This window comes from Rhinolophus sinicus, linkage group LG15 (assembly GCF_036562045.2).
Source record: "Rhinolophus sinicus isolate RSC01 linkage group LG15, ASM3656204v1, whole genome shotgun sequence".
Classification (NCBI taxonomy): Eukaryota; Metazoa; Chordata; class Mammalia; order Chiroptera; family Rhinolophidae; genus Rhinolophus; species Rhinolophus sinicus.
The window spans coordinates 40,894,900-40,907,609 of record NC_133764.1 but is presented as its reverse complement, the minus strand read 5'-3'; the positions used below and the strand labels follow the sequence as shown (position 1 = coordinate 40,907,609).

The following is a 12,710-nucleotide window of genomic DNA, read 5'->3' as shown; positions in this document are numbered from 1 at the left end:
GCTGCCCCCTCCTCCCTGAGCAGGTTGGGGTGGCTGTTCCCTGCCTCACTGCCAGGACTCAGGCCGGACCGCACCCCCCACGGTGTCAGGATGGTCAGAGCAGCCACCAGCAAAGGCCTCAAAGGGAGACGTGCACCCTCCCCAGCCAGACCGACAGGCTCCTCTGAGAGCTGTGAAGGGATATCCCAGGAGGTCTTCCTGGACCCCAAAGGATGTGGGCCCCCCCCTTGCAACCCCGTCCCCATGGCTGAGGCAGGACAGGGATCAGAGCTCAGAGTTTATTGGGACAGAGCCGGGAGGAATGGAGTAGGTTCCACAGAGGCCACGCACCAGCCAGGAGAGGGTCCCGTGCAGGAGCTGTGTGTCTGCCACGAAGCAAGCTGGGCGCTGGCCAGATGCTCAAGTCCACTGCTGTGGCTGGTGAAGACGACTCACCGTGGTTTCAGCAGCTGGCTGTGGCCCTGAGCCTCCCGTGGAAGCTCACAGATGGGCTGGGGGCTTCTGGGCATATGAGGAAGCTGCTGGGCTGACTGAGCTGAAATGAGCCACAGGAGAGGGAGAGCTGGAAACTTTCTGGAAGAGGCCTGAGCACAGGGAGCTGAGAGGGGTTCCAGGGAGTGTCCTAGACTTTGGGGCCCCTCCCCGCAGAACTTCAGCCACTCTCAGACCACCCCAGCACCCAACTGGAGGCCGAACGCTCAGACGCAGGCCCCCCCAGGGGCCTCCTGGGGCAGGCTGATGGGCCCTGTGGCCTGCTGGCTGCCGGAGGACAGTGATTGGCCGGAGTGGTGCTGGAAGCGGGCATGGCACCGCGGAAGGGCTGGGACACGTGCGCGCTGGCGCTGGCGCTGGCGGTACTCGCGGAAATTCCTGGTGAGCAGTGTGTAGAGGAAGGGGTTGACGCAGGAGTTGCCATAGGTGAGGCAGGTGGTCAGGTAGTTGACGATGCGAGCAGCACGGGGCGTGAGCGGCTGGGCCCTGTGGTACTGGGCCAGCAGCTGCCACAGCCAGAAGGGCAGGAAGCAGGCCCAGAAGAGCAGCACGATGGTCAGGATGAGGTAGAACACGCGGGGGTTGGGCAGCCGCCGTGTCTGCGGGAAGGAGGTCCTCTGGGCCAGCCAGTAGGCCCGCGCCAGGCGCAGGTACAGCAGCCCGATGACCACGCCGGGCCCGACGATGCTGGTGCCGAACAGCAGCCCCAGGTAGGCGCGGTGGGCGCCCGGGCCCCAGGCCGGCAGGCACAGGCGCTTGGGGCCCCTGTGCACCAGCCGGATGGCCAGCATCATGGGCAACGCCAGCAGCAGCGCCAGCAGCCAGGTGCCCAGCACCAGCAGCTTGCGGTAGCCCTTCGAGCGCTGCGCAGTGTCCAGCGGCCGGAGCACCGCAGCGTAGCGCTCACTGCTCATGATGGTCAGGGTGAAGATGCTGGCGTGCAGCGTCAGGAGGTCCAGGCTGAAGAGGACGCGGCAGCCCACATCGCCGAAGTGCCACTCCCTGGTGACATAGGTGGCCACGATGAAAGGGATGCTGAGCAGGTACAGCAGGTCGGCCAGGGCCAGGCTGACGACGTAGACGTGCATGGAGGCCGAGGCACGCAGGAAGCGGCACACAACCACCAGGGTGTACAGGTTGCCCACCACGCCCACCGCTCCCATGACCAAGAGTACCAGCCCAATGGCCCCCGTGGCTACCAGGTCTTCCAGGGAGCTGGGCTCCATCGGGCTGGCCCACGAGCTGTTGAGGGATGCGTTGGGGCCACCAGGCAGCTCGGGCACAGGGCTGCCCATCGTAGCCAGCACAGGGACACCGGTGGCAGGCTCTGGGCTCAGGGCCATTTCTGCCGCCTCACTCTGGGCTTAGGGCTGGGGCGTGCTGCGTCTGTGGATGGGGCCGGGGCATCTGTGGGCAAAAGCTTGTCCTGCAGGAGAAGATGCCCATTAAAGATACAGACAAGCCCCCTCCCACTCCCTCGAGACCAGGCAAAGGCACAATTCCCACTGGGGGGCGGCAGGGGGATGGCGCTCACCTAGGGCACTCTCCGTTCAGAATTCTAGAACACTGCCTCAATTCCCAGCTCCCCAGGGGGACCAGAGAACCACCTGGGCCAGCTGCCCCCAGTACGTGCCCAGCAGTCCCCACCCTGGGCCTCAGTGCAAGTCCAAAGGCCTCTGGGGTTGACTGGGCTTTTCTGAAAACCAGAGCACAGCAGGCAACCCCCAGGGGTGGGATGGGCAGTGGACTGAGCGGAGTGGAGAGACCGCCCCAGGCCTTCCTTTCTCATCTGTGGACGAGCAGGGTCCTCGCTCACCCAGTCCTTTCTCCCAATTTATGTGTCTCGTACGTTTTAAAAATATGTCCTGCTCATATGGCAAAAGTGGTATCTGCTGACTTTACGGGTTCAAATAGGACAATACGTGTGGGGAAGCCCTCTCCATGTGCCCACACGGGGAAACGAGGCTTCATCCCCACCTCCCTGCATACACAGAAGTGATTCACGATGGACTGTGGGCCTGTGAGGACTGGGCTAAGGAGCCTCCAGCCACGTTCAGGAAGAAACAGGAGCATATCCGCGTGGCCTTGGGTGGGCAGGCTCCTCAAAGAGGAACAGAAAATACTTACAATAGAAGACGGGACCAGTTAAGTGGACTTCACCAAAATGAAGAAGTAAACTGAGGGAGGAAACATGTAAACTGTGGGCTGGGAAAAGAACGACCAAAAGACAGACACCAAAGAACCAGGAACCAAAACATATGAAAAAAGTACAAATCAGTACAGACTAACAACTCGTTTGGGCGGTGGGGAGATGGGATTTGAACAGGACCTTCTCGAAACAGGATACCCAAAGGCCAAAAAGCCCAGGAAAAGACGCTCCCTGTCAAAGGTCATGAGGGAGAGGAAGTGAAAACCACTGACAGGGGGACACCAAGTGTTGGGGGCGGGGAGGACCGGGACTCAATTCCAGCTGCAGGGAACGGGAACTGGCAGCCACTTAGGAGACAATGGGGCCCTTTCCCTAAAGCTGAATGCGCGCTTGTCTCTCTTCCAGAATTCCCCCCTCCATTTGTGCATATGTCCAGAGAGAGAGAGAGAGAGAGAGAGAGAGAGAATGTTCGCAGCAGATTTCTTCCTGGGCGCCAGGAGCTGAAAGTGGCCCAACGCCCATAAATAGGAACGTGGATGACCCAACTGTGACATCTCCATAAAACTGCTCCCCAGCAAAGAAGACGGGATAACAGCTGCAGAGAACAGTGTGGACGAAACTCGCACACGCTGTTCTGAGAAAGAAACCAGATGCAAGAGGACGCACTGCGAGTCCCTTTACAGTAGGTTGGGGGAAGTAAAATCGGCATGATGGTGGCTACCTGCGGGGTGTCAACTGTAAGGGACAGTGGAGAGCCCTCTGGGGGAATGGAGATGCGCTGTGTCCTGACCGGCGGTGGTTACACAGGCGTAGACCCGTGTAAAACCTCGCGGAGCTGCACACCTGGGCTCTGTGCTCAGCGTAGGAAGATTATCCTCATGAGAAAAGACCTAAAATGCGGGAACACTTAAACCAGAAGTCCCTGGACGGCCCCACCTCCCCCACATCCAGGGATAATGGGTTCCAGGCTTTTCCCTTCTGCACGTCCTGTGCTGATATTAAAGATAAACTCGGGGCCGTCCCAGCCTCCGTGCAGAAGAGGACCTGGGTGGCCGGGGGTACAGAGACGCAGCCCCAAGCCCCGGCCCGCAGGATAAGGCGCAGCCTCCGTTGGCGAGCAGACCGGACCCCTCCTACCGGCCGGAGGCCCCACTCCGGCTGCCGCCCGCGGGCCCAGGTTCCAGAGCCCTCCCCCACGGGGCTGCGGGGAAGCTGGGCTGCGCGAGCGCAGGGTCCCCAGCATCCCGGTAGGCGGTCCTGTGTCTTGGGCCGCAGCGGAGCTGCTGCCTGGAACCCCGGAGCGACGGCAGGACCCGCCGAGCCCGCGGCGCGCACCTGCCGCTCCACAGCCGTCCCGCGCCCCTCGCCGCAGCGCCCCGCGGCCCGCCATCCTCCCCGAGCTCCGTCCGGGGCACCCCATACTCCAGCGCCCCGCGCACTCACCTCGGTCACCGGTCAGCAGGTCTGACCGCAGAGCCCTCGTTCCCACACGTCTCCAAACGCTCGGTGAGGGAGCGCGGGGCCCTTCCCTGAGCGCTGCTCCCCGGCCAGGCGCGCAGAGGTCGTGGGGGTCCCAGGGTCCGACAAGCGAGGGGAGCCCGCCCGCCAGTCTCGCCTGGTCCGCGCCGGGTCACGATCGCCGTGGCCACCTGCCTGGCCGCCAGCTGGGAATGCCATGCAACCGGGCGGTCGCGCCTGGATATTAATAACACCGGGCGGGGCGCCGGGGGGTGGAAGGGCGCCGGATCTTGGGGGCCGACGACGCAGGCTGTGCTGGAGGGGCGGGAAGATTCGCCGACAACTGGGCGCCGGGTCAGCGCCAGGACCTGGGCGAGGAGAAGTTGCTCAAGGGCGGTGGGTGGCGGGCCCCAGCGGGGCTCTGAGCGGCGCTCATCCTCAGTGGGACCCGAGGGCGGCGGAGTGCGGTGTAGCCACCTCCAGCCTACCTGCCCCAGGCCGCTCCTCTCCCGGTGTCTCTACTTCCCGCCTTCACCCCTCTGCACCCCCATCCCTCAATCCTGCCCTGGACTCCCTGGCGCTTGGCGGGCGATGTGGGGGAAGCAGGTCCTGGAGGAGTGAGGCCTGAGGGAGGGGTGAGAGACCCGCGGGCCTGCGCCCAAGGGCATGAATAGCATTCGTAGTGTTGTGCAACCATCAATTGGACTGGAAGTTGCTTTTATTAATAATACAAGAATGTAGATAGAGGGCTTTTGCAGGGACTTGCCAAATCAATCAGGCAATTCAATCCTTCTTTCCAAACTTCCGACAGACATCTCTCTCTGTACCAGCGATGTCTCCCCCTAGATGTTTAAGAGCATCCAGAATGAATGAGTCTCCATCCGGGCTCCCGTCAGCAGCTGCGCCTGGACTGGCAGTGCCAGCGTGAAGGAGGCACAAACCTGCCTCTAGAACTGCATGACAGCAGAGGGCCTCAGAGAAGTGGTTCCTGAACTGCATGACAGCAGAGGGCCTCAGAGAAGTGGCTCCCGAACTGCATGACAGCAGAGGGCCTCAGAGAAGTGGTTCCCGAATTTTGCTGCACATTACAACTTTCTGGGGAGCTTTGAAGAGTCCCAATGCCCACATCGCAGCATGTGGCAGGTACCCCTAAGGTGACCCCCCAGTTTTCCATGCTCTCCTCATGACTGGGGCTGAAGCCTGTGACTTGCTTCCAACCAACAGAAGCGGTCACGGTGGTAGATGTCACTACCTTGAAGAGGTACACTATGTGCCAAAGGGGTCTCCCTCCTGCAATGAATGACATTACCCTAATTTTTTTTAAACTTTAAAATTTATTTTAACTGTTTTTTTTTCCAAGACCCATCAGCTCCAAGTCAAGCAGTTGTCTCAATCTAGTTGTGGAGGGCGCAGCTCACAGTGGCCCATGTGGCGATTGAACCAGCAACCTTGTTAAGAGCACCGCACTCTAACCAACTGAGCTAACGGCCGCCCGCCATTACCCTCAATTTACACAAGACTCCTAGCTAGCTCTGCCCTTGAAGAGGGAAACAGCTGTGCTATGAACTGTGGCAGGGAACCGTGGGTGGCCTCTGGGACCTCACCGTGCACCCAGCTGGTGGCCAAAAGCCGAGGCCATCAGTCCTACACCCACAAGGAAATGGATTCTGCAGCCGAGAGCACAGCCAACACTGACTGCAGCTGCGTGTGATGGAATAACGGGCCCAGCCAGGTGTGTCCCAACTCCTAACCCATGAGAGCTACAAAAAAATAAATGTGTGTTGTTTTAAGCCACTAAGTTCGGTATTTTGTTACACAGCAACCGAAAACTAACATTCGTCCCATGGCAGTTGTATCAGAATTGTCACATGGGATCCAGGCATGGGAACGCTCCAGTTTGAAACACTCCAGAGCTTCCAGTATGCTACACAATTCAAGAACCAGTGCCGTGACCACTGGTGAGGTTGGAAGTTTTCACAGATACTGGGCCCCTTGATCCCTCCTGCCTCCTCCGATGAACCTGGTCTGAGTCTAATCGATACCCAGGAGCTGTGGTGCACCTGCTGCATGACCCAGACACCTCAGCGTGACCTGCCACAGACTGGGATGTGTGTAACTGGTCCTGCCTCATGTTCCTAACCCATTTGGCCCTCAGGGCCCAAAGTCATGACCTGGAGGCCCTGGGGCCCAGACCTGCCCTGTTCCAAAGCCCTATCCCCACCAGCTTTGGACACACAAGCTCTCCCAATGGAGAAGGTAAAGGGTGAGAAGCCGAAAAGAGGAGACGAGTGTGGACAAGGCTGAGAGATGGAAAAGGACCAGGATGAGTGCCCTGGTCAACCTTAAGGGCCCTCACTGTCCCAAGGGCTGGGCACAAACGCTGCCCACAGCCCAAGAGAGGAAACAGGCCGAACCCCATCCCTGTGCCCTTGTGCTTGCAACAGTGGTTATCTCGATCTCACACATGGGGCCCCGCACAGCTCCTGCGGCCTAGAGAACATTCCGGACATGTTTGTGGGATGGACACAGTCCAGTCTCTTCGCTGGCTTGGTGACCTCGTCCTCAGGATAGCCGTCAGGCGTTCCTGACCCGCTGCGTTCCCGGGCAGTCTCTTCATCCCCCAGATGGTTCAGAGCCAACCTGGGCCGCTGCCGCTCCCTGGCACAGGCTTCACCAGCATGTCCGATGTCTGATCTAAGCACGGCCAGTGGTGCCCAGAGAACCACCGAACCCTAGAAGCCTCAGGCACTCGCAGGGTGATGCTGAGGACAGGTGACACAGTTGGAATCAAGCCCTAAAAGAAAGTGTGTTTAGATAGTCAAGTGACTCACCAGATAGAACCTTCCTGAAAATCGCTGTAATAATCAAGGAAAGGATCTGTGTGTGTTCTAATGAAGTCAGTACTTGGAGGCTCACACAGAATGGACATGATGGTCCTGGGGGTTCTGGAGTAGGGAACATTGGACACTCCATTTCCAACGTGCTCCCAGGTGGAGGCAGCCATGTCTGAGGGCTGCGTCCAGGAGGGCGGGGCCTCCCAGCAGAGGGTGCACAGGGCAGGGCTGGCGTGTGCAGGAGGAGGTGGTCGCGTGGGGACACGGGAAGACACGCTGCTCCCCTGGAGGCTGAAGTTCACCCTGAGTCTGGCTCCTCTCTTGGAGGCCGAAGCTGAGCACAGGACCCTGGCTGCCTGGAAATAAGGGTGACAGCTGCGTGGCTGATGGACACGCACAGCCATGTAAGGCCAGAGTGGACACGTGAAAGCTTCAGACACACAAGGTTTGACATAGAAGGACCTGAGGGTTCTCGAGTCCCCAAAGGGCTTCACATTGGGGAAGACCCTGGAAGGTAGTGCCCAGCCCTGCTTGGCCCTGTGGGGACAGATCTCACTCACCTGCTCTGTCCATTCACTGAGCAGCAGCCCCTGGCTGGTCTGGAAGAGTGGAGGGCGGGCAGGCCTACCCCAAGGGTCCACTGTTTGGGCCTGGACTGGGCAGTGCCCACCAACAGGAGCTGGACAGCCTCTTTCTTTGGTCCCTCCCCCCACTCCTGTAGAGGGGCCATTTCAAGTTACATCTGGGAAGGTCCCACGTTCTCAACCCAACATGTCCAACAGCAAGAGTGAGCCCTGTGTGAACTGAGAACTTTGAGTGCCAAGTGTCGGTCAGGTTCATCAGTTGTTACAAATGTATCATTCCAGTGCTGCGGGTGGCTCTTCTGGGAGGGAAGGGGATGACTCAGCAATTTCATTCCCGGTGAGCTGAGGCTCATGGGAGATAGGCAGGTGAACCCAGAGCACCACAGGAACTGGACCTTTATATTCCCAGGTGGGCTCTGCGCCCTCCTTTCCCTGGGACGCCCACAGTCGGGAAGCATACGGCCAAGTGAGAACTCCTGGGCCTGAGCAGAGGGTTTGGGGGGCACAGGCCCACATAGTGCGGGGTTAAAACACCCGCCCAGGTGGTCAGTGTGGCCTGGGGCCAGGGTGTCAGCTCAAGGGGTTCTGTGAGGCTCCCTCAGGTTCTGTCCCACGAAGCTGACCGGGTGTTGGGGTCCCTTAGGGGGTTTGGGGTCGGGGGGTGAGGGCCCTGGAGCAGCTACACTGAGCAGGGGACCGTCTTAAAGGGCGGGGTCTGAAGCCAGCGCCCCCTGTGCACCGCCCCCCCCCCAGGTCCGTGTGCGGCCACGCCCACCCCACCTGCTAGGGGGCGTCTGACCTCAAGCGCTTCCCTTGCAGCTCCCGGGAGAGCAGAGCCATCGTAGCAGCTGGAGAAATTTCCAGAAGCTCACCCTTCCCAGCCTGCAGATCCCTGTTGCCTTGAGCCCGGTTCATCCCTGCCCTGACGCAGGAACTTTCCTGCCGGCTCCCTGCCCTCCAGCTCCCCTCCACCTGTGGGCCAGGCCTGCTGCAGTGCCCTTGCTGTCCACCGGACCGTAGGCAGGCCGCGTGGCCATGTGCCCCCCGGCCAGCGTGTGGCATGGCAGGGAGGGCATGTCCTATCTGCATGCGTCCTGGATGTATCAGCTGCAACATGGGGACCAGCTGAGCCTCTGCTTCACGTGCTTCAAGGTTCCCTTTCTGAGCTTCAAGGCCTTGCTGGTGTCGGAGGACTGAGAGGACAGGACGAAGACTGGGACCCTGAGCTAATGGACCCCGCGGGGGGGCGGGGGCGGGGCCTCAGCAGGAGGCGGGGTCTGAGCAGGGGGTGTCCCCCAGCCTGGGACCCGGCTGGGGTCAGGGCCTAGGTCAGCCTGCCCTGTGGGGACCTGCGGACTGGGGCTGGGGCACCCTGGCGTCTCTTCCCGGGGAGTCAGAAGAGGTGGGCCTCGACCTACCGCCCACCGAGCTGGGCCCTCAGGACGCAGCTCTGCTAGGCCTGGGTCCTGAGGATACTGACTGGACCCAGGGCCTGCCCTGGAAATTTGGGGGGCTTCCTGCCTGCTCACACTGGCCGGGCGCCGCTCTTTGGTGGCAGGGGTTGCCCAAAGTGGACCTGCCCCCGGGGGAGCCCATGGTGCTGGAGCTGGGCACCACCCAGGCAGGGGACCCCGCAGAGACCGAGGCCTGCTTACTGGGCCTGCAGTTCATCTCCTTGGTGGACGGTGCTGATGCTGTCTACTTTTGGAGGATAACGTCACAATGGGCCCGGAGGACCCCAGACCAGGGCTGGACGCTGCTGCTGGAGCCTGATGAGGTGTGGGCCATGGGACCCCCAAATGCAGCCCAGGGCCAGGACCTGCAGCGCTGGAGGCTCAGCGTCCCGGAGACCTCGCCCACAGGGCACAGTGCAGAGCTGGTTCCTGCAGACACTGCCCTGCTGAAGGGGGGCTTCACCATCCTGTCCTGCTCGCCCTGGGTTGAAAGGGATGCAGGGGAGGGGGACTCGGCATCCAGGCCACAGTCCTCCACCCAAGGACTGGGTCCCGACATCCCTGAGACCTGGAACGGGGGGCCTGGGGAGAACCCAAGGCCCCAGAAATGAGGGACCATGGCCTTGGTGGCCACCATTGTCTTGGTTGCCCCAGAAACCCAGACACTGGCAGGTACTGGCAGCTGCGCTCCATGGCAGCCATGGGGTCTCTTGGCAAAGGACAGGAACTTGGTACCTGGTGGGAGAACGGGGAGTGGCCTGGGGACTGAAACATGGGACCCGCCATGGCCTCGGGTGGAAGGGAGCCAAATGCCTGTAGCTGGCCTTTGGGAGTACTTCTGTGTCAGATGTCATACAGTTCGGAACAGGACTGCTGTGTGAACATTTGCTCTGCAGCCTGCGAAGTGGGCAGCAGGACAGAAACCTGCCCCAAGCCTGCCGGGCCATGCCAAGGGCTGGCACAGGTGTGACAGTCCCAGGGACACGTGTTCGCCTTTGTCTTGATGGTCTCTGGGCTTCATAGGACCCGTTATCGGCACTGGTGACTTTGGTCTGCAGTGGGACACACTGGGGACAGAGTCCCAGAGAGCAGTTTCCAGGCTCTCAGCTTCACGTGGAAAGGTGCTGGCTCGGGTAGTAAATGGTCATCAGTTGTGACTAATTGGCCGTCAGCTATTACCAGTTTGCCATTGGCCACTGATATAACTGCCATCGCTTAGCTAGCAAGCACGGATTGTGGATTGCAGAGAGGCGGATTGCAGCTAGCAAGTGGGGTTGGTTGGCAGAGAAGAGGACGGCGGGTTGCAGATTGTGTGGCTCCTGCTTCCTATGTCTCAACCAGCCACCAGCGAGACTATAGTGGTCTGACTCTCCTATCTGTGGCTCTATGGGTGTTCCTTTTTGGCCTCACCGTGTCCTGTGTTCTTATGTGGGGAGTGGGACCAGAGACCCTGCATGACACACACCTTGTTTGATGTTGGCTGTTTCATGCAGTTCGGCCATTTAGTTTGTTCCTATGTCGTTTTTAAGTAAAGTCAGAGAGTCTTGCATCAGTTCGGGTACAGAACTCTTCTTTAGCAATTCCTGTCAGTTTGCTTTGTCGTCTGCCTTCTGGCAATCCCAGCTTCACCAGTCATAGGTCACCAGGTGGCTGGAACCCACAGCTTCTAGATCAGTGACAGCAGGAAGCCTGAGGGTGACCCAGTCTAGGTTCCCTGTTAATTCCTGGGAAGGACAGGATTGGGCCCCAGAAGCTGTTCCCTTGGCATTGGAAACAATGCCAAGCTGAGTGCCTATCCCCTCCCACTCCAAGTGCTTCCATAACAGAATCAACATCCGGAGAGTGCCATCTGTATTTGGGGCATATTCTTCTCTCTTTTTTTCTGTGTCTATTTAGAATTTTTTGTTTTAAAAAAAAGGTTTTTAAAAGTGTGGTCTCTGCATGGTACCCACAAGAAGAAAGAATGGATGCAGGAGAGACAGGAGGGGAGGGCTGGGCGCCGACACCCAGTGTGGCCAGCACTGCCCTGGGTCCCTCTGGGGTGGGGTCTAGGTGACGTGGGTATTATTATCCCCCCTGGGCAGATCCAGAGCCTGGTTAAGGCCCAGCGTTCCCTCTCCCTTCATGGCCAGGTGTCCCCTCCTGAATCCAGATGCCCCAGAGTTGTGCAGACAACAGTGCCTGATCAGGAAAGGGGCCATCGGCGCTGGGAACCACAGAGCACTTCCCTGAAAGGACATGTGGCCTTGACACCATGGCACATCCTTACCGTGCTGGCTCAACATGCCTGCAGGGGACCTGTGCCATCTGGGTTTCCAGGCAGCTGGGGACAGAGTTAGGGGGTGAGGAGGTGGAGTGAGACCCCCCAGAATTGGGCCCCCACCACCCAGGGGGATTTCTTCACCAACGGCCAGGGCGGAGGCTGTCCCGTGGAGTCAGCAGAGATCCCTCTTGGGGAAGGGTCTTTGCACTTGGGGGTAAAGCCTGAGAAGAAGGCTGGTCAGGAGACGCTGCCCCCTAGATGGACTGTGTCCCCACTCCAATGACCAGGCACCAAGGGTCCCTCACACACCTTTCCATGGGACCATGTGCCAACCTTGACAACCTGCATCCAGCCTGTGGAGTTCTCAGCACCAGGTCCCACAGCCGTGAGACCCCCTGGGTTTACCCAGCGTCCTTTGTCTTGGGACACGGACTGGGTTTGTGTCCCTGGAATGTAGCAATATTGGTTCTCTGAGAAAGCATGTGTGGGAGGTGAACAACTAAGATCTGTGTGTCTGACGATGTCCCTTCTCACCTCAGCTGACAGCCGCCGCTTCTCTGTGGAAGATTCTGGTTTCAGCACCGCCCTCCCCGCCCCCCATCTCTGATGAGAATATTCAATGCCGCTGAAGTGGGCAGGGTCACTCACTGCAGGCCGAGTGGGTTTCTTGGAGATGGGAGAGATGACAGAAGTGGCGTCTCCTTAGAAACACACGTTAAATGACGCTAAGGGGGAAAGGCCTTGGATCAGACATTTGGGTGAATCAGGAAGGTCACACCGGCCCTTGCTGCTGTCTCTGAGGCTGCTCAATGAAAAACACATTTTTTAAATCAAAAGCTGCTTTAAATATTTCAGTTTAACCTGTTCATGTTGAAGTGAGAGCAAAACCACACTTGCGCAGACAGTGTGAGCTGGGAGGGGCAGACGCTTGACACGGGTCAAGGCCGGAGTCACCCAGCGGCTACTGTGAGCCGATCCCATCCGCACCCCGGGGGCCACCCTGCCACTGCCGGTGGCCGCCAAACCCCTGCACGGCTCACAAGTCAATCCCACCGTGCTCGTCACCACCATGGCCCCCACTGCTGGACATGCCAGGGACACTATCAGGGGACACCCCAGGCGGACAAATGGCCCCACAAAGACTCATGGCCTCCCCTCCTTGTTCGCCCAGCTCCCAGCTCCCAGCTCCCAGCTCCCAGTGGGCGGGCTCTGGGGTCCTGTCCAAGGAGTGGGCTGCCAGAGGGGGGAGGCAGGCAGGGACGTGCTGACCCTGGCCGCCAGGAGAACCCCCCACGGAGGAAGGGGTGTGGGTGTGACAGCCCTCAGGCGCCCATCCTGCCAAGGGCACACAGTTTTCTTTCAAGACCCACAACTGGAGAAAGCCAGGCACAGAAACACAGAACTGAAACAAGCCCAAAAATCTTTGGTGATGAAAAGGTTATGGAAGCGGGGCTTCCACGTGCACCTGGCCCACCC

At 59.7% G+C, this 12,710-nt stretch overlaps 2 protein-coding genes and 1 long non-coding RNA gene across 4 annotated transcripts; 2 read left to right on the top strand and 1 right to left on the bottom strand.

The window, feature by feature from the left end:
• Positions 1-264: 264 nt before the first annotated feature.
• Positions 265-4,914, bottom strand: UTS2R (urotensin 2 receptor). 2 transcript variants are annotated; one of them, XM_074320064.1, is made up of 3 exons: positions 4,085-4,914; positions 3,363-3,531; positions 265-1,918 (listed from the first exon to the last, which is right to left on the bottom strand). In XM_074320064.1, exon 3 carries the CDS (start codon positions 1,833-1,835, stop codon positions 699-701), a length of 1,137 nt encoding a protein of 378 aa, XP_074176165.1. In that variant the 5' UTR covers positions 1,836-1,918; positions 3,363-3,531; positions 4,085-4,914; the 3' UTR covers positions 265-698. The 2 variants fall into 2 exon arrangements, with proteins under 2 accessions (XP_074176165.1, XP_019591040.1); XM_019735481.2 differs by lacking the exon at positions 3,363-3,531.
• On the top strand, positions 3,184-5,889 carry LOC141568905 (uncharacterized). The gene is made up of 2 exons (XR_012492206.1): positions 3,184-3,323; positions 4,911-5,889. It is a non-coding gene; the product is annotated as an uncharacterized LOC141568905 (long non-coding RNA).
• A 2,472-nt stretch (positions 5,890-8,361) lies between these two features.
• On the top strand, positions 8,362-10,425 carry TEX19 (testis expressed 19). Its single transcript, XM_019735480.2, is given in 3 exon segments — positions 8,362-8,720; positions 8,723-8,755; positions 8,788-10,425. Coding segments are annotated over 3 exon segments (996 nt in total). The 5' UTR covers positions 8,362-8,552; the 3' UTR covers positions 9,583-10,425.
• Positions 10,426-12,710: the final 2,285 nt, after the last annotated feature.

Coding starts and splice junctions, on each gene's coding strand:
- UTS2R (XM_074320064.1), bottom strand. CDS start 1,835: ATGGCCCTGAGCCCAGAGCCTGCCACCGGTGTCCCTGTGCTGGCTACG.